Source organism: Eumetopias jubatus, unplaced genomic scaffold (assembly GCF_037043125.1).
Source record: "Eumetopias jubatus isolate StellerSeaLion01/CBP00866 unplaced genomic scaffold, mEumJub1_p1.0 scaffold_7, whole genome shotgun sequence".
Taxonomy (NCBI): domain Eukaryota; kingdom Metazoa; phylum Chordata; class Mammalia; order Carnivora; family Otariidae; genus Eumetopias; species Eumetopias jubatus.
In genome coordinates, this window is record NW_028274813.1 from 36441530 (window position 1) to 36465184 (window position 23655).

The 23655-nt window shown below is 36.7% G+C and overlaps 1 protein-coding gene across 1 annotated transcript in view; it reads right to left on the minus strand.

Moving 5' to 3' along the window:
• The window catches only part of SYNE2 (spectrin repeat containing nuclear envelope protein 2), a 261213-nt gene that overhangs the window by 197555 nt on the left and 40003 nt on the right, over window positions 1-23655 (minus strand). The window contains exons 10-20 of the mRNA XM_028101704.2: window positions 22559-22696; window positions 15291-15455; window positions 14565-14677; window positions 13411-13573; window positions 12008-12086; window positions 11569-11756; window positions 9703-9867; window positions 8651-8800; window positions 6521-6691; window positions 2405-2563; window positions 1927-2100 (exon numbers count right to left, since the gene is read on the minus strand). Of these exons, the coding sequence (XP_027957505.2) occupies window positions 1927-2100; window positions 2405-2563; window positions 6521-6691; window positions 8651-8800; window positions 9703-9867; window positions 11569-11756; window positions 12008-12086; window positions 13411-13573; window positions 14565-14677; window positions 15291-15455; window positions 22559-22696 (1665 nt within the window). The remainder of the gene's footprint in view (window positions 1-1926; window positions 2101-2404; window positions 2564-6520; window positions 6692-8650; window positions 8801-9702; window positions 9868-11568; window positions 11757-12007; window positions 12087-13410; window positions 13574-14564; window positions 14678-15290; window positions 15456-22558; window positions 22697-23655) is intronic.

Below are 23655 nucleotides of genomic sequence, written 5' to 3' on the forward strand. Positions count from 1 at the left end.
CCTCTGATAAATAATTAAAAGGATTATCGTGCAGGGTAAGGAGCCACTGGTACTGTTTCCTCTAACGTTCTTAAGTACTAGCGAGCAGAGGACCATACTTCATTAACAATACCATATGAAGAATATGCTAGCATGTATTCGTGTTGCAATAAGACACAATTTATAGTAGGGTTAACAGGCAAATATTTCATCTTGTGCATAAGCATTTTTATGCGGCAACAACTCAACATTGTCAACTTCCAAGTTTTGCCCAGGGCCAACCCAGTCCTGCCCCATAGAGGGAGCAGCAATTGGGCAGAGACGTGTCTGCTCCTTCTCTCACGCCCACCTGCTCGTATGGAGTATTTACCTGGCAAACACTGGCAGAAACCTAGTCTAGTTAATTAGCAAATGACAGAACAAAGAAGAATTTGGGGCTTGTGAAAGAGGCAGAAAACCTATAGGAGACAGAGGACAAAAGTAATTCTAGGGAATAAGGCAATTAAACTGGGTGGGAATTTGTTCATGCCCTCATGACATTTGTCATGGGCCTACTGCAGAAAAGGTACGGTGCTGAGCCCCAGGGCCCTCCTCCACGGCCTCTGTGAGCACTGCTAGATTTACGATCTAGGGAGACACTAACCCTATATGCTGGCAAGGGGTCTCAGGGCAGGACCTACAGGGCAGGGATCTTGCTTCTGTTGTGAAAACAGATCTACTTTACTAAATGCCAGAGATAAAAGGGGGCGGGGGGGGATCCCTGCCTCAGATTCCAAAAGTCAGACGGTCAGGAAGAGGAAAATGGTGTCAGACTGACACCTCTAACTTCCCTCTCTGGTAGAGAAGGGGCCTGGAGCCTCCATGTTTCCTCTGCCTTCTGTCTCTCCTGAGCACACCATATCAGCATCCTGACATCCAACCTAGTGATTATTTATGAGAACCATTGAGAACCATTGACTCTTTAAGGTCAGTTTAGCACTCTCAGCATCCTGGGAATAAAAGCGGCAAAAAAAAAAACCACAGAGGGAACTGGTTAAAGGTGGTGACCAGCAACACGCAAACAGTACAGACCAGGCAGGGAGGGTTCTGAGGTCATGGGAAAAGCAGTGTTGAGATGGCTGATAACAGGGCCCGGTCTGGTTCACAAACCAGAAAGCCAAATGAGGACTGAGGCCCAGAAAAGTAAGGGAGGCCACAATGAGAGTAAAGAGGCTCCTTCTCCTAAAAAAGATGCCTAACGCATTTTAAATGTTCAGCAAGTGTGTGAAATGTTGAATAAACGAATGAACAAAAGGACACATATCACCCAACCTCTCCAATGTGTCCAGTGGTAGAGACCTTGGCTTACTTTTACTTCATACCCCCCCAAGCACCTCCCACGTGTTAATTAATAATGACTCTCTGGTTTGCACACATCTTTAGACGCCTATCAAGCCAGGAAAAAGCAACCTGAAACTCTCTCCATACAGAACACCACCACTGGATCTTTAACCACAGTAAGCATTAGGTCCACATAGAACTTTTATCAGAGCATTTTAATAATAAAAGTGTTATTTTACATTCCGAGAAGTTTACCTATTCCAAGTGCCTTTATTTGCCTTATTTTCAGTTAAAGTCTCACAACAAATTTGGTAGCTGGAATTATTATGCCCTTTTCACTGATTTAAAAAGCAAGAGAAATTCATGCTCCATATCGTAGAATCAGCTGTGCTCCTGACACTCTACCACTGAGTCCACTCAGCAGGTCTATGATAAAATTTAAATTGAAAAAATTCTTCATGTTAATGCTTATTTTTAATCGTTTCTGGGAACAATATATGAAACTGGGGAATTTTTCCAAGTTACAATAACTTTGTGTGTAATTACAGTGATGAAAATATCTTGATTTCAAATGAGATAGGTAGCCAATAATAAATAGCCTACATTTGATGGTTGAAAGAGTCCCACCTTGTATTTTGAAATTAGTTCACTCCGGCTCTCTCTTTGTCCAAGTAATTGCTCAGCCCTTGTCATGTATGAGTCAAGTTCCTTCTGTGATTCTTCCACCTTCAGCCTGACATCCAGGTTTGGTGAAGCATCAGCTGAGTTTTTCAACACTGCAACTAATTTTATCATATTGATCTGCAAAAACAAGAAATTCTCAACACCTGGCCCAGCTGTTTAGTAGGTTATAAATTAATAAATACATTCTTTGAGTAGTAACTCTAATTTTCCCACTAGATAGAAGAATATCCTATTTACCATATTGATATTTTCTAATATGTTCTAAATTATTTAAAATACATATATGTAAAAAATGCAAAAGTAATATTTTAGAAAACATTCCCAACCTCCAGGGCAACCCCTCCCTCTCTTCCCCATCCTGCCACTGACCACTCACTTTTAAAGACTACATTAACTAAATAGGAAATAGTAAACAAGAGACCTGAACTTTCTCTTTTGTTTCTTGATTCTTTGTCTGAAGCCCAACTGTGAGAACATGTTGAAGGGACTCCTGGCTTGAAATATTTTGTATATCCATTTGTAAGGTATCTTCAGTTCTGGACACAAGCTCTTCATACATAGAGCCTTTGGCAATAAGATGCTATTAAAACAAAGTGAAACCACAATAAATATTCTATGTTAAACATTAGCCTTAATCTCATCACGACATCATAAAAAGTTAACTATTCATCCAAAATGAGGTAAATCTGTACTCTAAAAATGTTATTTTAAAACTTCATTTTGAAACTTTATATAAGTACAGATTCTGAGAAACAAAGTCTTTCATAGATTATTCTTTATACGGTAGGCATGTTAATAAACTAAAGCCTAGTAGTAATACAATGCCAATAGACAGAAAATAAGTTGAGAGAATAGTAATAAACCTTAAAATGAAGCTATTCTAAGTCAAATCAGTTGGAAGGAAATTCAATAAATGTTACTGGAGAAACTGACTATTGGAAAATAAAACTTTTTAAAACCATGCTTTCTACAACATACTAAAAATAAATTTCAGATGGATCAGAAAGTTACATATAAAACGAAACTACAAAACAGAAGAAATTATCCATGAAAACTGATACACTCTCTCTGGGTGTGAAGTGACCTTTTTAGGGGTAAGAGTAAGAACATAAACATAAAAATTCTCTGTGTAAAATAGGGGCGCCTGGGTGGCTCAGCCGTTAAGCGTCTGCCTTCAGCTCTGGTCATGATCCCAGCCTCCTGGGATCGAGCCCCGCATCGGGCTCCCTGCTCAGCGGGAAGCCTGCTTCTCCCTCTCCCACTCCCCCTGCTTGTGTTCCTGCTCTCGCTCGCTCTCTGTCAAATAAATAAATACAATCTCCTCTGCGCGTGCGCACACATTGCGGGGTGGGGGCGCCGCCCCCGCCGCCCCCGCCGCCCCCGCCGCCTGATGTCATGGCGGGAAAACAGTAGCAGCTTAATCCTGTTGACAATGTGAGCTTCTGGTGCGTCTGTGAAATATTTCTGGTGTTTCTCAAAAAATAAATACATACATACATACAGACATACATAAATAAATAAATAAAATCCTTAAAAAAATTTTTTTAAAAATTCTATGTAAAATAAAATAAACAACTTAAAAGTCAACGACTTGGTGAAATTATTTGCCACACAAATGAAAACGTGTCTCAAAGACTTAAACATTCAATAACAGAAGTACTAAGATTCCCCCAAAATTCAGAAAACACATGAACAGATAATTCACAGAAACAAATGGTTAATACATAAAAGATAGCTCAACCTTACATGTAATTAAATAAGTACAAATTAAAATAATAACAAGGTACTGCTTCTTAGTTATCAAATCAGCAAAAAAAATTACAATTCAAGGGTGGTATGAGTATGATAATATAGAAATTACATTGTTTAATATCAACTAAGTAAATGCTGATTTTATTTATCTTAGAGCAATGGAATCATGATGATTTTTGTTTTCTTCTTTATACTTTTGTGCATTATTTAAACGTTCTACACTGAGCACATTCATTTATAATTTCAATTTTTTTCTTTTTAATTATAAAAGTAACAAAATCTCACATAAAAAAACTCAGGAATGGGAAGGTATCGAATGTAAAGAAAAAGTTCTTCCCCATTCCTCCCTTAGTTGTCATTTAAGTCAATCGTTCACACATTCATTTTAAAAATACTTGGTTTGCATCTACTAGGCAACAGGAAATGTGCTAAGAGTGGGGCATAATTCGGGCGCCTGGGTGGCTCAGTTGGTTAAGCGACTGCCTTCGGCTCAGGTCATGATTCTGGAGTCCCGGGATCGAGTCCCACATCGGACTCCCTGCTCAGCAAGGAGTCTGCTTCTCCCTCTGACCCTCTTCCCTCTCGTGCTCTCTACCTCTCATTCTCTCTCTCTCAAATAAATAAATAAAATCTTAAAAAAAAAAAAAAGAGTGGGGCATAATTCAGGATCAACACAGAATTAGTTATCTGTATATCCTAACACATTTTTCTATGGATATAAAAGCATAAAGTCTAAAAAAAGCAACCATTTTATGCTCAACGTCACTCATCATCAGGGAAATACAAATAAAAACTATGATGAAACACCACCTCACAACTGTCAGAATGGCTAAAATTAACGCAAGAGACAACAGGTGTCAGTGAGGATGAGGAGAAAGGGGAACCCTCCTACACTGTCCGTGGGAATGCAAACTGGGGCAGCCACTCTGGAAAACAGTCTGGAAGTTCCTCAAAAAGCCAAAAATAGAACTACCCTATGATCCACCAATTATACTACTAGGTATTTACCCAAAGGATACAAAAAATATACATTCGAAGGGATATATGCACCCCAATGTTTATAGCAGCAATGTCCACAATAGCCAAAGTGTGGAAAGAATCCAAATGCCCACCGACTGATGAATGGATAAAGAAGATGGGGTATATACACCCCATCTTCTCAGCCATCAAAGAATGAAATCTTGCCATTTGCAACAACGTGGATGGAGCTACAGTATATTAGGCTAAGCAAAATAAGTCAATCAGGGAAAGATAAGTACCACATGATTTCATTCATATGTGGAATTTAAGAAACAAAATGGATGAACATTTGGGAGGGGGCAAAAAGAGAGGGGGAAACAAATTATAAGAGACTTAACTATAGAGAACAAACTGAGGGTTGATGGAGGGAGGTGGGTGGGGGATGGGCTAGGTAGGTGATGGGTATTAAGGAGTGCACTTGTTATGATGAGCACTGGGTATTGTATGTAAATGATGAACCACTGAACTCTACTTCTGAAATCAATATTGAACTGTATGTCAACTAACTAGAATTTAAATTTTAAAAAAGCAAATGTTTAAAAACCATTTTAAAAAATCACATCACCTGTACTGCTCAGTAATTTACATTTCTTACTTCACCATATATCTTGCTCTAATAAAGATCTACTTAATTCCTTGTTAACGTAAGTATATTCTAGTATTTTGGATTTTCATTTTTTAAAAGAGGCTTTAGAATATTGAATTTCTCATTCCTCACTTATTTCTTTCACTAAAATAAATTCCAGATATAACAAATAAATAAATATAAAAATAAAATAAAAATAAGAATAAATAAAAGCACTGACAGATGGCACAGGTATGTTTATATAATACTTTCAAAGCAATAAAAAATACCATTCTTATAAACCATGAAAACACAAAATGCTATATATACACCTTTCAGAAATGTGGATTTAAAAGAATTACATAAATATTCCTTTATTCCAGGAACTTTCCACCTTGTTGTAATTTATGACATGCTCCATAAGTTTTATAGCTGAGCTGGAACTCAGTAAAAACCTCAATTGTAACTTCTTTCCCAGGAGAACTGAATGAATTAAAACACACTCTGGCCTCATTGCTTTTCAATGAGTCGAACTGCCAGAGAATAAAGACAGAAAGGTTTTAACAACATCCGTCACCCTCCCTGCATCAAGGAAGGGAAAGTGGCTTAATCGGTGGGTGAGCTTTCAAAGCATAGATCGTATAATCTTTTATACTCACACTGCACTGACCTAACTGACGTATCCTTACTCATCTCCTCATTGCCCTTGGAAACAAGAGAATATTTTAATTTCCATTCTGTAGCTAGGAAAATCAGTTCAAGAATTGAGAGTCATAGGTATTCTTAGTGGTCTCCTAATCTATCCTCTGTCTTCAAGCAAAATCTCAGCAAATGACCCAGGGATGACAATCCATACAATTTTTAAAAGTCTGAACGAAGAAAATTCAAACAATGGTCCTTTTACTATTTACATTTTTTAAGATTTTATTTATTTATTTAGAAATAGAGAGAGTGAGTGTGGGTGGGGGGGCAGAGGGAGAGGGAGAAAGAATCTCAAGGAGATTCTCCACTGAGCGCAGGGCCCAATGAAGGACTCCATCCCACGAGATAGAGATCACGACGGGAGCCGAAATCAAGAGTCAGACACTCAACCAACTGAGTCACCCAGGCGCACCTCATTACTATTTACTTTAAAACCTTGTATTTATCTTAATACATAAGTCCACAACCATGCAATCTATAATACTTTTACACTCATACCTGCAAACGTTCTTCCACTGAGGCATCTACACCCTCTTGATGTCTCAGAAACTCCAAAAGAGATTCAGTTTCTGCCTCCCAGATTTCCACCTGTCCAATGAGTTTTTCAACATCTTCAGCCACTTTAAGTTGCCCTATGAATTCATTTTCTTTTTCATGTTCTTCCTCGGCCTACAACATTCAAAATTATCGCTAAGAAGATGGCAACATTTACATTATAAAATAATTTTCAGTTAAAAAAAAGTTATCTCTTTTTTTCCTGAAGATGGCTAATTCAATATATTTTAGTAACTTAAAACCTAGTTTTTGGACGATGATAATAGCACTTTATGATCATATTTATCACTTTAAAAAGTAAAAAAATTGTTCACATATTTTTTTTTAAGATTTTATTTATTTATTTGAGAGAGAGAGAGCAAGAGCGAGAGAGAGAGAGCACAAGCATAGAGGGGGCAGAGGGAGAAGCAGACTCCCCACTGAGCAGGGAGCCCGACACAGGCCTCAATCCCAGGACCCTGGGATCATGACCTGAGCTGAAGGCAGATGCTTAGCCGGCTGAGCCACCCAGGTGCTCCATGTTCACATATATTTTTTTTTTAATAATTTTTATTGTTATGTTAATCACCATACATCATTAGTTTTTGATGTGTTCCATGATTCATTGTTTGTGCATAACACCCAGTGCTCCACTCAGAATGTGCCCTTTTTAATACCCATCACCAGGCTAACCCATCCCCCCACCCCACATATATTTTCTTAATGAGAATATCATTCCTATCATTTAGTTACTATCATTTCCACTTTGCAGATAAAAAGATTAAAGTTTAGAAAATTAGGGTAATGACTCTATAGACCTTTCTAAGACTCATATACAATTTAACTAAATACAACTCTGAGCAATAGCAGTTGTGAAACATCACCAAGAAGAGACTCAGAATCCAGTTTCAACACAATTAAGCCTTTTCCCATTAATCATCTCTCAGTATCCTATAGGTTGTTATGCTACAGCTTTACACCTTACATGATAGATATTCTTTTTTTATTGTACTTTTTTATTGTTATGTTAATCACCATACATTACGTCATTAGTTTTTGATGTAGTGTTCCATGATTCATTGTTTGTGCATAACACCCAGTGCTCCACGCAGAACGTGCCCTCTTTAATACCCATTACCAGGCTAACCCATCCCCCCACCCCTCTCCCCTCTAGAATCCTCAGTTTGTTTTTCAGAGTCCATCATCTCTCATGGTTCATACGATAGATACATTCTTAAAGTTGTTGTTAATCAGACCGTATCTTAAATGTATTAGAGGAATATAGTATTCTGCATTCTTATATTCTAAAAGCATATTGTACAATTTCAGATCTTTCAAGATTTTCTCTGATCAGGTCTCCTTATGGTGGGAAACATTGGCACTCCATCACAGCCACTGGCCAAAGCCAGTGAAAAGTTACTTTAAGTGACGTTGGATCCATTATTATCCAGAAGGAGGCATATTTCCCAAATCACAGGTATTATATCTTACATGTGTATGATTTTTTTTTGTTCCTTTTCCATAGTCTTATCTATAATCTAAAGTCATTCTCCAAATTATCCAACAAAACAAGAAATAAAAATTATATTGTCCCCCATTGTACAGAAAGGAAGCAAGACACAGGCCAGGGGCTAGACCAAAGCTGGACAATCTCTGAACACAATCAAAAGTCATCTGAAGAAAATATCAACTCCATTTCCACAGCTCAGAAGTCACGGCTGCTTCTGCATGTCTGTGGAAGTCCTCAGCGAGTGAGAGACACAGACTTGAACACTGAAAGCTCCTTCATGAAGGGATCCACTTGACATTCTAGTGGAAAATGACCATACTTTAAATGTTACCCAATAATCACATTTACCATTGTTTCAACAATATGGTTTTATCAAAAGAAAAATACCCAAGTTGAGGCACCTGGGTGGCTCAGTCAGTTAAGCATCCAACTCTTGATTTCAGCACAGGTCTTGATCTCAGGGTCATGAGGACAAGCCCTGAGTGGGGCTCCTACTAGGCGTGGAGCCTACTTAAAAAAAATTTTTTTAAATAGCCAAGTTATTTCTATATACAAATGAAATACATAAAATATGACTATTTTACCTTTATATTCTGATTCTGATTTTCAGGAAGTTCTATTGACATATCTGTCGAAAAATCAACAGTTGGTTTTTCTTCTTTAGATAGTTGAGTATTTTCATAATTGTCAAAATTGGGTTGATCCTGTTTTTTTATAAGTGGCAGGTTCATCTCCTATAAAAAAATGTCATGAAATTTAAAGCCCATATTATTTATGTGAAGATATATCATTACCAACAATAATTGGACATAATATATTCGATATATTCTGGGATTTATCACTTAATAACAATGTTATAAAGTATAAGCTTTCCCAAAAAAAAACCTCAGTCTCAAATTATTAAGAATAAGAAACAGACTAATTTAATCATTTAAGTTCAAAAATTGTTTATTAAAGGTCTGCTTTTATAAGGCACTATGTACGCTAACTATAAAGCTATATAAAGCTCAGCGTATGTTCTCAAGGAACTTGAAATTGGTAGGCAGAAACGCTTAATTTTGTTCTATAATAGTAAATGAATTTCAACTAGAAAGCTATACATTACATGTCCACACAAAAACTTGTACATAAATGTTCACAGCAACATTATTCATAATAGTCAAAAAGGTGGGAAGAAGCCAATGTCCATCAACTGATCAATGAATAAATAAAATGTTGGGTATCCACACAATAGACTATTATTTGCCATAAAAAGAAATGGAGTACTAATACATGCTACAACACAGACAAACCTTGAAAACATTATGCTAAGTTAAAAAAAAGTCAAGAAACACAAGGCCAGATATTATATGATCCCATCTGTATGAAATATCCAGAATAGGCAAATCTACAGAGACATAAAGTAGATTAGTGGCTACTGGGGAGGCTGGGAGAAAGTGGGGAGTGACTGCTAATGGGTACAGAGTTTCTTTAGGTGACAAAAATGTTCTAAAATTCATGACCATGATGGCTGCACAACTCTGAATATACTAAACCTCGCTGAGTTACACCCTTTAAATGAGTGGACTGTATGGCATGGGAGTTATATCTCGATGAAGCTGTTACCAAAAACCAAAAATAAAACAAAAAAACTTACAAGCTGAGTTTTTGTAATAAGTTTTCTCCATCTTTTATTCAGCCTTCTCAGTTCTTTAGAAATAGATGATCCAACTTCATCATTACTGACTTGAATTAAGAAATTCCCCACTTCATTTAAAGTAGTATGTTCTACATTCCACTGGGATAGTGTCTCAAAGGGAACCTACACAACATAGAAGCAACATATTTTAATGACATAACACTTGTCTTTCCATTATCCATAATAGATCTTTACTAAGGTTGATTCTAAGCAAAAGTGAGTGTGAGGTTCTTGCAGAGACCCTGAGCCTTCCTTGTTGGACTAGCTCTTCATTCCTAATCACTAATTGGCAGGCACCAGCTGTCTGTCATCACTCCTGGTCCTGAACTTTTAGGAAGCATCTGATATTCTATCTTTCTAAGTGGTTAATGAACTTGGAGCAAAAGTTCTCAAGCATTTATCAGTTCACGGCGCCCTAAATGTCTCAGTAATTTTTTCATAGATTCCCTAGGTCAGAAGATTCATCTTACGGGTCTTATTTTCTATGTAGGCGGGTCCAAACCACTTGGTAGTTATTTGCTGCATGGTATCCAAAAGACTGCAGACTGATGTTGCTGTGTCTCCCTCAAAATTTAAATTATCTTGAAAGTCCTCTTTGGCAGTTCAGGGCACCTTAGCACAGAGTTTGGGAATTGCAAGGCTTAATGTGTTATTTTTCTCAGTTATGTGAATTTTCATAAAAGATCTTTAATGGATGGAGGTAGAGAGTATTATGCTAAACAAATTAAGTCAGTCAGAGAAAGACAAATACCATATAATTTCACTCATATGTGGAATTTAAGATACAAATGACCTAAGGGACAAAGAGAGAGAGAAACCATGAAACAGACTCTTAACTGATGGCTACCAGAGGGGAGGTGGGTGGGGGAATGGGTGAAATAGGCGTTGGAGATTAAGGAGTGTGCTTGTCCTGATGAGCACTAGATGCTGTATGAAAGTATTAAATCACTATATTATACAACTGAAATTAATATTACACAGTATGTTAACCAACTAGAATTTAAATAAAAAGTTAAAAAAAAAGATGTTTAAACACAGAAGTGTTGAAAGCCAAAGATTTGGATTTCTAGAATCACTACAGGTGACAAGAAGAATGACTCACTAACCCCTCAAATATTCTTTTTGCATTCCTACACTTATCACAAATTTTACTTTCATATAAACAGCCCATTTTCAGCTGAGTAACTTTAGTTTCTATTTGGAAAATGTTTAATCTGAGAGGCTGTCTATATCCATTTGCAAGAGAGGAAAACAAATGAAAGAAAGAAAAACTACCTCAGAGAATAATCATAAAACAGATTATTACATGACTAGCAAATGAAAACAATACTGAATTACACTGAAATTTCTTCCATACCTTTCCACATAAGTCTAAGGTATGCTGCATTTTCTTCCTCTAGAAACTCAGGGAAATTTTAGAGCTGAAAGGTATTCATCCAATCCAAATAGAAAAATAAAACTTTTTAAAATATCAATTTATTTTAAATGTATCTATAAGCTATCAAATACTCCAAGGCTTTTCTTTTCTTTCCAAAGAACTTAAAAATACATCTTTCAAAAGCTACACTGTGTGTGTGTGTGTGTGTGTGTGTGTGTGTGTGTGTGTGTGTGTGTGTAATACCTATAATGAGAAGAAAACTTCCTTTTGGCAATTATATTAGAAAGAAACTAAACTCTTTCCAATACCTTGAAGAATTTTTCCAAGATTCATACACTTACTGTTCTCTGGCCTCTAATTTTTGGATTGAAAATGAGGATCTCCAAACAAAATGAAAAAAAAAAAAAGAAAGTAAAATTGAGGAGGTACCATTAGACTGAAAATACCTCTTTAATCTGTTCCTTCTTTGTCTCCTCAAAACAAGCCTTGAGTAAGCGAAGGTTTTCCACATAAGTAGCCCAACATGTCAGAACTTTTTGTAGAGTGGATTTCACATTATATATATTTTTTCTATACATACAAATATTATATTCCACCATGGTATATTCTTTACTAATATCCTGATATTCTCCAGCTATAATGTTAACAAAACAAGAAGGTAATCTCAGAAAACAGTTTATTATTAATAAAATCATACTGATAAGAAAAATATTGGCATATTAATTGACAGTGGTGAAATAGTTACGTACTGACAATATTAAAAGTGAACGCAAGGATTTTCCAAAGAAAACACATACGTAAAACCAATTCCTAAAACATTAAGGTATAAAGTAAGTGAAACAGATAAAATGCTATTTCCATCAAAAAGTAACTATACAGCTTTACCTAAATTCTTATGGATTTCTTCACATCTCTGAAAGGAAGTTTCAAGTTGAACTAGGAACTCTTTTTCTTCAGTAAATTTCTGGTGGGGGGAAGGAAAAAAAAATGTTGACAGTTTTTTACTATTAAAAATGTGCCAAGATATCCAGATAGAGACATAAATTTTTTTTAAAGATTTTATTTATTTATTTGACAGAGAGAGACACAGCGAGAGAGGGAACACAAGCAGGGAGTGGGAGAGGGAGAAGCAGGCTTCCCGCCAAACAGGGAGCCCAATGCGAGGCTCAATCCCAGGACCCTGGGATCATGATCTGAGCCGAAGGCAGACGCTTAATGACTGAGCCACCCAGGCAACCCAAAATCTATTTCATATATTTATTAATATTGCATAATTTATATCAGTTTCTCTTATTTTGCACATTTTTACTAATATTGAATAATTTTTATTAGATATATTAGAATATGTTATAAATAGATACCATCCATCACACAAAAACATTTGAGAAACTACCATTAATCAAATTATGTGTCCTATGCAAGCAAATTCTGTTATGGAAAAATAACAGAGTTAATTAAAAACTCCTCTATTTATTGTATACTTTTTAGCACCAATGGTATGATTACTTAAATGGAAAAATGAAAAATCAAAGAAAGCAAAAGAAAGAAAGATATTCAAAACCTAGTCTGATTTAGAATGATGCTTTCTATTCAGGAATGTACAGTGTTTAAATCATTCACTGTAAATAAACCTCTCTTCATTGTGTTTTTCAATTTTTGCACCAAAACTTACAATCTTGAATTTTTCTTTTTGGTCTCTCATTCCAAAAAGAGGGAAAAAGGAAGAATGATAAGTCCTAACTGTAGAAATGACATTTCTAGAATGCTTTTAAATTTACAAATGAACATGTTTATATTTAAATCATTGCAACATTTCTTTCCTACAAACTGCAAGAGCTAAACCCCCTCTCCATAAAAAGCCTCAGGAAAAAATGTACTGTCTTTCCCACTCTTACAACTTGAAAGGCTAAGATAAAAATGTTCTGAGAAAAAATCAATTTTTGAATGAAACCATGAATCTGAGTGGAAAAAATATTTAAAAAGCGAAAGTTGGAATTGTTAATGGAAAGAACGTTGAAGCATTTTCTAACTATTATGTTAATTAGCCTGGCTGACTGACTCTCCCCTGGTGAGGTAAATAATGCTGTTTTCTTTCTTCCTCCTCCCACTGTCTGTTATTTGACTACCTGCAATTCTGTTCTCCAGGCAGTTTTAAGCTAACGAAAGTTACCAAGAAAACCCATCTCAAAACCTGAAAACGTGAAGGGAAATTGTGCCAAGAAAAAAATGCACACCTAGCTCCCAGACGTGGAGAATACTTGTCTAAGACACAAAATAAAACAGCTTACATGCCAGTCTTCCAGCAACAATTCCACAGATTCTTTGTTCCCATATTTGATGTTCCAAACATCCAACTTTAATTTCACTTCATCTAGCAAACCAAGAACTGAGCACTTATAGTAATGAAATTCTAGACGTGGAATGAATTTTTTCCCCGAAATGTTGTTGATTCTGGAAAATATTGCAGGTTTTAGAGTTTAACTTAATATTATTGCCCGAATGCGAGATAATCTATTTGGCATTTCTAAAAATATTGGGTCTTTGGCTTTTTATTTTAAACACATGGAACTCAGATGTATCCTCAAATCGTTTTTTTTTTTTAAGTAAGCTATACTACGCCCAATGTGGAGCTTGAACATGACCCTGAAATCAGGAGTCACATGCTCTACCAACTAAGCCAGTCAGATGCCCCAAATCTTCTTTAAAAAACAAAAACAAAAACACACAAAGTAAAACAAACATTGTGGCTAAATATAAAACAACTATTTCTGAGATGAAAACATCAAACAGAACATTTTCTGAAGAAATGATTCCCCTATTGAAAAAAATCCTACAATAAATGTTAATCTCCAAAATATTTTACTAAATTTGTAAACTTTTGTGTAACTGAATGCAACCATAATTTCAACATTTATATATTACAACAGCTTTCATTATTAAGGCTAACACCCTCTTATTATCATTCTAGTAAGCTACTTAATGAATGATGAGAAAAGAGGAAATGATGTGGACAACCGTCAATTAAATAATCTCTATTTATAGTATTTTGGAGTTTACAAAGTGCTTTCAGATACCTCCTCCCATTTCACGCAGGATCCTTGTGAGACATGAAAAGAGTGATTACCATTAACCTGTATTTACAAATGAGAATACATGCTCAGAAAGATGATAACTTTATCAAAACTCAGATATGGAGCTCATTTTCTGACTCCACATCCAGAATTTTGCCCACCACCATATCCTACCATCCAATAAGAGAGCAAGTATAGTGAGCATGATATACTATTACTATTATATAAAATGTGAAGGTACTATTCATCAAGATTTCAAGAATACTTGTCAGAAATGATCTAAAAATCTCTAATTTTCTGGTCCCCATGGCCTCGTGTTAGTGCTCAAACATGAATGGTATGAGCAGTTGAGAAGTGCTCGTGTTACAAACCGTCCTTTCATTTCCTCCAATTTCCTAGGTGGTACCAGTGGCAAATGTTCTTCATCTCTACTTTCGAATGCCAGAAGAGTATTCAAATGACAATCAAATTTATCCATCAGATTCTGAAAAGAAATTCAGCATGACATGAACCAGACTTCTTGCCAAACATTGTAACTGGGGGTTTGTTAATCTCATTTGCTCTGGGCATGCACTGCATCTTTTTCCAAAAAAAATCATAAAGCCCTTACTTTTTTTTTTTAACTAAAACTTTGCAGATGAGTATTTTCATCAGAAGTGCTTTAAACTGCAACATTTTACAGAGAGGCAGACCGTAGTTTCTTTGGTAAAAGCATTATCAAAATTTTTTGTTTTCAGATTTTCCATTCCCTTGTATGTTCACATGCTATAAATGTCACATATCAAATTCCTTCATGCCACTGTAGTGAGAACCCAATCTCTCATATTTTAAACCAGTCTCCTCCCTCCTTTTTGTCAGGCTTTACAATTGCTTTAGAACTTACTAGACTCTACCTCATTGTTTCCAGCTTGAACTAGCACAATGCCCATGAAGAAAGTGAAGGTATCTCTGGCTCCCAAAAATCCCCAAGGGAATTGTTCTAAACCATCCTCAAACACCCATTATATTTCCTTCCCTTCTCCCTAGGACAAAGTCTTCCTCAAGAACAGTCCCTAATGAAGCATAGATTTTTCCATGATTCTTTTTTAATTTCCAACCTTGATTAAAGTCATTTTCTCCTGTATTAGAGCCATGGCTTCACCGTAATCCTGGGAAGTTGGCAAGTCTTCATCTATAAGCTCCTCTATCTCCTGGAGCCAGGCTTCGATTTGATGCAGCGGTGAGGGCAAGGCATGATTCAGCTCTGTTTTCCACACATTAATCTGAAAAAACAAAAATCTGTGCTTCAGTAGACACTCTTCTAAAGTTTACTTCTTCAGGGGCACCTGGGTGGCTCAGGCGGTTGAGCAACTGACTCTTGGTTTTGGTTCAGGTCATCTCAGGGTCGTGAGACGCAATGGGTTCCACACTCAGTTCAGAGTCGGCTTGGGATTCTCTCTCCCTCTTCCTCTGCCCCTCCCCCCCAACTCGAGCGGGCTCTCTCTCAAATAAATAAATGAACCTCTTGTTTCCTCAGCCTTCCCACCACTGCCCCCATGCACAGGAGTCACACAAACATCAACTACTTATTTCCCCAAACACTTACTGCACTCTTGCTGTCCCTTCTACCTGGATTTTTTCCCCACTAAGCACCATCAGAACTCACTCCCACATTGACTGATTCATTCATTCATTCATTCATTCATTCATTCTGCAAACATTTATTAATAACCTGCTGTGCTAATAGCTGATAGAGCTATAAAAAGCTTCTGGAATGGAGAAGGGGCATGTAGCGGTTGCACACCACAGAGTACAGTGCAGCACTTAGACACAAATTAGATGTACACACATGGGAACAGTGGGGCATTTTAAATACGTGTGCTCAAAAATTTACAAAGCAGAATAACATGTAACATCAATTTACCCAACTTAAAAATACATGAGCACATAAATATAATATGTATTTTGCAAGACAACACAAAACGAAAAGATACACCTTAAGCACATCACAATAGTGGGCTAAGGAGAAAGGGAAATGGAGGGAGGGCATGGGTATAGAAAGAAACACAAATTAAACAAGTGAATAAAAGTTAGATTAGGGCCTTGTCCAGACCCATGTGCCATGAACAGAAGAGTAAGTTTAATACAACCCTCTACATCTTTTCATACAATCAGATAAATATAAAAACAAAACAAATGTCTTGCCTGAATCCCTTAGTGGGAGAAGCAAAGTACATGGTTACAGTTAACTGTGGTCAGCAATATAACAGAGCCAGGAAGAGGGGGCCCAGGGAAGACCCTGGAAGAACAATGATTACACAATGATGCCTGGAATTCTTTTTTTTTTAATTTTTAATTATTTTTTTGTCTTTCAAATTCTTATTTAAATTCCACTTTGTTAATATTCAGTGTAATATCAGCTTCAGGTGTAGATTTCAGTGACTCATCACTTAACATACAACACCCAGTGCTAATCACAACAAGTACCCTCCTTAATCCCCATCACCCATCTAAACCATCCCCGCTGCCCACCTCCCCTCCAGCAACCCTGTTTGTTCTCTATTGGTAAGAGTCTGTTTCCCAGTTTGTTTCTCTCTCTTCTCCACCCTGCCCACCCCCCCATGTTCACCTGTTTTGTTTCCTAAATTCCTGAGGCAAGGGAAACAAAAGGAAAAATGAACTAATGGGACTTAAGGTAAAAAGCTTCGGTACAGCAAACGAAACAATCAACAAAACTAAGAGGTAACCTTCGGAATGTGAGAAGATATTTGCAAATGACATATCTGATATAGGGTTAGTATCCAAAATATATAAAGAATTTATCAAACACCACCACAAAAAAACAATAATCCAGTTAAAAAAATGGGCAGAAGACATGAAAAGACATTTTTCCGAAGAAGACATCAAGATGGTTGACACATGAAAAGATGCTCAACATCAGGGAAATACAAATCAAAACTACACTTGATCTTAGCCAAAAGGCCGAGAAGCGATTACAAATCAAAACTACAATGAGATACCACTTCACACCACTCAGAGAGGAAAAAAATAAAACAAAATGAAACCAGAGAGGAAGACAAACCATAAGAGACTCTTAACCATAGGAAACAAACTGAGGGTTGCTGGAGTGGAGGGGGGTGGGGGGATGGGGTAATTGGGTGATGGACATTAAGGAGGGCACGTGATGTGATGAGCACTGGGTGTCATAGGCAACTGACGAATCACTAACCTCTACTTCTGAAACCAATAATACATTATATGTTAATTAAATGAATTTAAATAAAAATTTTTAAAAAGAGTGTGGTTTTTGATCTGAACTCACACAGCTCTATTGTGGTTTTTATGGCATTCTCATTCCAAAGACCCCCACCCCCATGAAGATCAAGCACAAATTAAAAGGTGTTTCACTCAATGACTTCCTCAAATGAAAGTATGAGTTTTAAAAAAAAAAAGTATGAGTTTTAAATCTGTATTTCTCTTTCCATTATAGTTCTACCAAATGAATTGCCACTATTCTTAAAGTTAAATTGATTTTAAATAGAAGAAAGAAAAAGCAAAATTACATTTTTAAAATAGGGTTATCTGATTCATCACTAATTGAAAAACATTTATTGAGTGCCACCATATGCAAGACAAATATCAAAAAGAAACATATGAGCAAATACCCAAGTATAAAGATGTTAAATGAGGAAAAAGCTAGGCTCCTTTAAGGAGGTCAAATGGAACTATTCATAAACTAGAAGCATTAAATATAGTTTTCATATTGTTTTGCTCTTTTTTTTAGGTTTATTGAGGTATATTGACAAAATTGTAAGATATTTAAAGTGTAGATCATGGTGATTTGATACACACATACTTTGTGGAAGGATTCCCACTATCTAGTTAATTAACACATCCAATCACTTCACATCTTTTTTTTTTTTTGGTGAGAACATTTAAATTCAACTCTCTTAGCAAATTTTGATGCTTTAATACAGTGTTAATCAAGAATAGCCATCATGTGACCTTACTCAACTTATCACTGGAAGTTTGTACCCTTTCACCAACTTCTATTCCCTACTCCCCATCCCTGACAACCACTTTTCTACTCGCTGTTTCTAGAAGTTAGACTTTTTTTTTAAAGATCCCACATGTAAGGAATATTATGTGGTATTTTGTTTTGCTTTAGTTGCTTTCAAGTTTATCTTCTCAAACAACATATGGCAAAAGGCAACTCTACAATCTTCAATCATTAAGTATATGCAATTAAGCCTCCAGTTGGAAAAGAATGAAAAAAATATTTTCATCATTATGAATTTTTTTTAAGTTTTTTTTTTATTTGACAGAGAGAGAGCACAAGCAGAGGGAACAGCAGAAGGAGAGGGAGAAGCAGGCCCCCCGCTTAGCAGGGAGCCTGATGCGGGGTTCGATCCCAGGACCTTGGGAACATGACCTGAGCCAAAGGCAGATACTTAACCAACTGACCACCCAGGCGCCCCATTATGAATTTTTAATATGTTCTTTCATTATAACCAAGTTATTTGTACATTTGCCAAAATAAAATAAGTCAGAAAGTTGATACATGACTGAGTTAAAGAGAGTCTAAGAACAATAGCTCTAATTCAACTGATGATCTTTTCACAACTAAAAGAAAGCTGTATACATTTTGGATGGAATGGAACACGTGCTTTCTGCGTGGGAGCTGTACTCTACATGTAAATTACTTTTGTATTTGTATGAAAATTTGTATCTGGTCTGCACTGATCTTGTCAGGTCAAAATAACAGAATATTGCTATTTTGCATAGCTGGCTTAAAATGAAACCATTTACTGTGAGGCTTTGAGGTAATTGTGTGCTCAAACAACTGAACCAGAAACTGTCTGGATGATATTGACTTTTATATACCTGATGACTTTAACATTAATGTCTCCTTTGCCACACCGAGACAAGCTGTATTATATCCAACTAAGGAATGGATTTTCAAGCTATGATCAATTTGTAGCACTTACTCTTGCAAAATAGTTTTTTTAATGGTTTTTCTCATTATTGTGGGTATTTTTGCCAAGTCATATTCAATAAAATTAGGCCAGGTCTTTGTGGCCTGGAACATCGTGAACTCTACAGACAGTATCTTCTTCCTCTCCTTCCCTTTTGTTGAGCAATTGTAACCAAGAGCTCCTGCCCTTTGCAAGCGTCAGTTTCAAAGCTGTGATAAGAACACGAGCTGGGGACGCAATGAGCCCTGACACTTGATGGGAAGGTTTCCAGAGCTATGCCAGTTCTCCCAAATTAGGTACTTGAAGAGGGTGGTTCTTTTAAGCTACCAGACTATTTAACACCCTTGATAAATGATGTGAAACATGTATTTTTGATTTGCAGACCATAAAATCTCTGTTACAACTCTGTAAATTCACCAAAAATCATTTACCTATCCATTTAAAATGAATGAATTGTATGATATGTAAATTATACATCAAAAAAGATGTTTAAAAAAAAAGAATGAAGGCGGGGCGCCTGGGTGGCTCAGTATGTTAAGCATCCAACTCTTGATTTTGGCTCAGATCATGAGAGCAAGCCCCACATCCAGCTCCACACTCAGCAGGGAGTCTGCTTGAGATTCTTTCTCTCCATCTCCCTCTGCCCCTTTCCCTGCACCCGCTCTCTCTCTCTCCCTCTCTCTCTAAAATAAGTAAATAAACCTTAAAAAAAAGAATATAGGCAAAATAAAGACATTCAGAAATCAAAGAAAACTAAGAGAATTTGTTCCGCCAGATCTGCATTATAAGATAAGTTAAAAAAAAGTTTTTTCAGGGTGAAGGGAAATGAGTTCAGATGGAAACTCAAACCTCTAGAAAGGAATGAAGACCATTGGAAATGATAAATATCTAGATAAATGTAAGAGACATTTTTTTCTCTTAATTTCTTTAAAATGTATGACTATTTTTAGCAAAAATTTGTAACATGGTCTTGGAGACTTTAAAACATATGTTTATGGCATTTACATATATACATATATTTATATATAAAGAAACTATAGCATAAAGAATGACAAATGAATTTAATTAAAAGATTTCTACATAAAAATTACGGTAACTTAAAAGTTGTATAAGTAGACTGTAAAAAAAATTTTTTTTAAGATTTTATTTATTTATTTAAGAGAGAAAGAGGGAGCACAAAGGGAGAGGGAGAAGCAGACTCCCTGCTCTGCAGGGAGCCCAATGTGGGGCTCAATCCCAGGACCGTGAGGTCATGACCTGAGCTGAAGGCAGATTCAACCAACTGAGCCATTCAGGCGCCCTGCAGACTGTAATAATTTTTAAATGTATATTGTAATCTCAATGGAAATCTGATAGAAAGCAGTAGAGAAAAAAGCCAATAAATTAAAATGAAATTCTAAAAATATTAACATAATCTAAAGCAAGGCAGGAAAGAATAGAGATACAAAAAACAGAGGGAATGGGGTGCCTGGGTGGCTCAGTTGGTTAAGCGACTGCCTTCGGCTCAGGTCATGATCCTGGAGTCCCGGGATCAAGTCTCGCATCGGGCTCCCTGCTCAGCAGGGAGCCTGCTTCTCCCTCTGACCCTCTGACCCTCTTCCCTCTCGTGCTATCTCTCATTCTCTCTCTCAAATAAATAAATAAAATCTTTAAAAAAAAAAGAGGGAATAAACAGAAAAAAAGAGTAAAATGATATACCTAAATTGAACCATATTAATATTCCATTGAATATTAACTGACTAAGCTCTCCAACTAAAAGGTAGAGATTATCATAATGGATAAGAAAGCAAGATCCAACCATATGCTGCCCATAGAGATGCACTTTAAATAAAAAGACTCAAGGGGCGCCTGGGTGGCTCAGTCATTAAGTGTCTGCCTTCGGCTCAGGTCATGATCCCAGGGTCCTGGGGTCGAGCCCCACATCGGGCTCCCCGCTCCGCGGGAAGCCTGCTTCTCCTTCTCCCACTCCCCCTGCTTGTGTTCCCTCTCTCGCTGTGTCTTTCTCTGCCAAATAAATAAATAAAATCTTTTAAAAAATAAATAAATAAATAAAAAGACTCAAATGAAAGTAAATGAAGGAAAAAGATATATGAGTCAGCATAAGACTGGAATGATAATATTGATAGCAGATTAAGTAGACATCAAAAAAAAACCAGTATTACGAGAAATAAACAAGAATATTTCATAGTAATAAGTGTCATTCATCAGTGTCATTATGATAACAATCATAAATGTGCACAACTAATACCAAGTTTTAAAATACATGAAGCAAAATCCACAGCATGGAAGGAACGATTCTATAGATTTTAACAGCCCTCTCTCAGCAACCGATAAAACTAAGGAAAATGTCAATCAAGACATAGATAATCTGATACTATCAACCATCTTTATCTTAACTGATATCTGTTGAATACTATATCAAGGGCACCTGGGTGGCTCTGTACGGTGGGCATCTATCTGCCTTCAGCTTAGGTCATGATCCTGTGATCCTGGCGACCTGGGATAGAGCCCCACTCAGGCTCCCAGCTCAGCAGGGGAATCTGCTTCTCCCTCTCCCTCTTCCGCTCTCCCTGCTCATTCTCTTTCATTCTCTCTCAAATAAATAAATAAAAATCTTTAAAAAAGAAAGAAAGACAGAAAGAAAGAAAGAAAGAAAGGAAGAAAGAAAGAAAGAAAAAGAAAGAAAGCAAGCTATATCAAATACAGAATACACATTCTTTCAAGGGCAAATGGTATGTACACCAACATGCACTACATCCGGGGCACCTGGGTGGCTCAGTTGGTTAAGCGTCTGCCTTTGGCTCAGGTCATGATCCCAGGGTCCTGGGATGGAGCCCCACGTTGGGCTCTTTGCTCAGCGGGGAGCCTCCTTCTCCTTCTCCCTGCTCCTGCTCTCTCTCGCTATCTCTGTCTCTCTCCAATAAATAAAATCTTAAAAAAAAAAAAATGCACTACATAGTGGGTCATAACACAAATCTCAATAAACTGCAAACAACTGAAATCATATAGATATATTCAGACACACATACACATTCATCTTCACACATTCTCTCTAGGCTCGTCCCTAACCCCCTTCAAGCATCTATTAATAGTGACACATGATTCTGGTCCATTATAGAGATGAGGCTGCAGGTCAATCAGAATATGGATAATCTACTGTAGCAAACCAATCATTGATGGCAAATATAAAAACTTTGGATAAGCAGTTTCTCTAAGCAGAATGCTGTAAATTCCTATTAAATATCAATCACTACCCAAATGAGGCCACGGAGAAACTAAAAGAACACTCTCCCAAATTTCTAATGTAGCATGTACTCTTTTACAGAATTCCTCATGGAAGTCTAAAGTAATCATCCAACAAACAAAGCTGCCTCATGAAAATGTTCTTTCAATCAATATAACACAGTAACCTGGTAGGTGAGGCCATCCCAGGCTTCTCTCAACTGTAACTGATCTTCATTCAGCTCATTCAGATTCCTTTTTATTGGCAGAATGTCCAAAAAGGGCTTTTTTTCTTCATTGAATGACTCCAAAAAGGACAGCAGACTCTACAATCAGAAAAGTATTTTCAAGACAGAAATTTTAGATCAGTTTCTGAAATGTAATCCACTATGTTAAGGTCTATAGCTGTAGGTTACATTTAAATTTTTACTTAGATAAAGGTAAAGTTTCCTGACTTCAGGATCCTCTCACTGCTCTGGTATCTTTCATCAGTGCACCTTGATCATTTGAGTGCCATCACAGTAACAACAGGTCACAGCTTGTGTCTCGTGTCAGTACTCTTGGATTTCTACTGGAAGAGAGTGGCCAGGTCACCCAGCTCGACAGGACAACTCATGATGCCACATGGAAAATGTGAGTTTGTTTGTCCTCCCCAAATATGGATTCACAACAAAATAAGAATGAGTAGAAGTAAGAACTATATGGTAGCAGTGATCACATGTAAATGTGTCTATGATTAACTGCACTTGAGCCAGTTCTTCCCAAGTCATTTTATACAGACCTTAGAAAATACTTCATCCCTGCCCTCAAAAATTTTAAAAATAAAGCTTTCCTTGGTTTGGATTTGCGTGAAATATTAGTGTTGAAGAGTCATCAATTCCATAAATATTATTTCAAACATTATTCATAATAATTGACAGCATTTTCAGTTAAATTTTATGAGTTGGGGCACCTGGCTGGCTCAGCTGGGAGAGCATGCAACTCTTGATCTTGGGGTCATAAGTTCGAGCCCCTATGTTTGGAGTAGAGCTTACTTTTGAAAATAAATAAATATATAAATTTTTTTTGAAAGATTAAGTTTTACGAGCAAACTGGGCGATAATTATTGTAATTCTTTCTGATCATTAATAACTTCATAAAGCCTTTTTAGAAACCTGAATCTGTGGTCCATGACTAAATCAAGGACATATGTGCAAGCAAAGCACTTCCAGTGGACACTTAGCATCTTGTCAGTAAAAAATATCAGGCCAACGGCGCCTGGGTGGCTCAGTGGGTTAAGCATCTG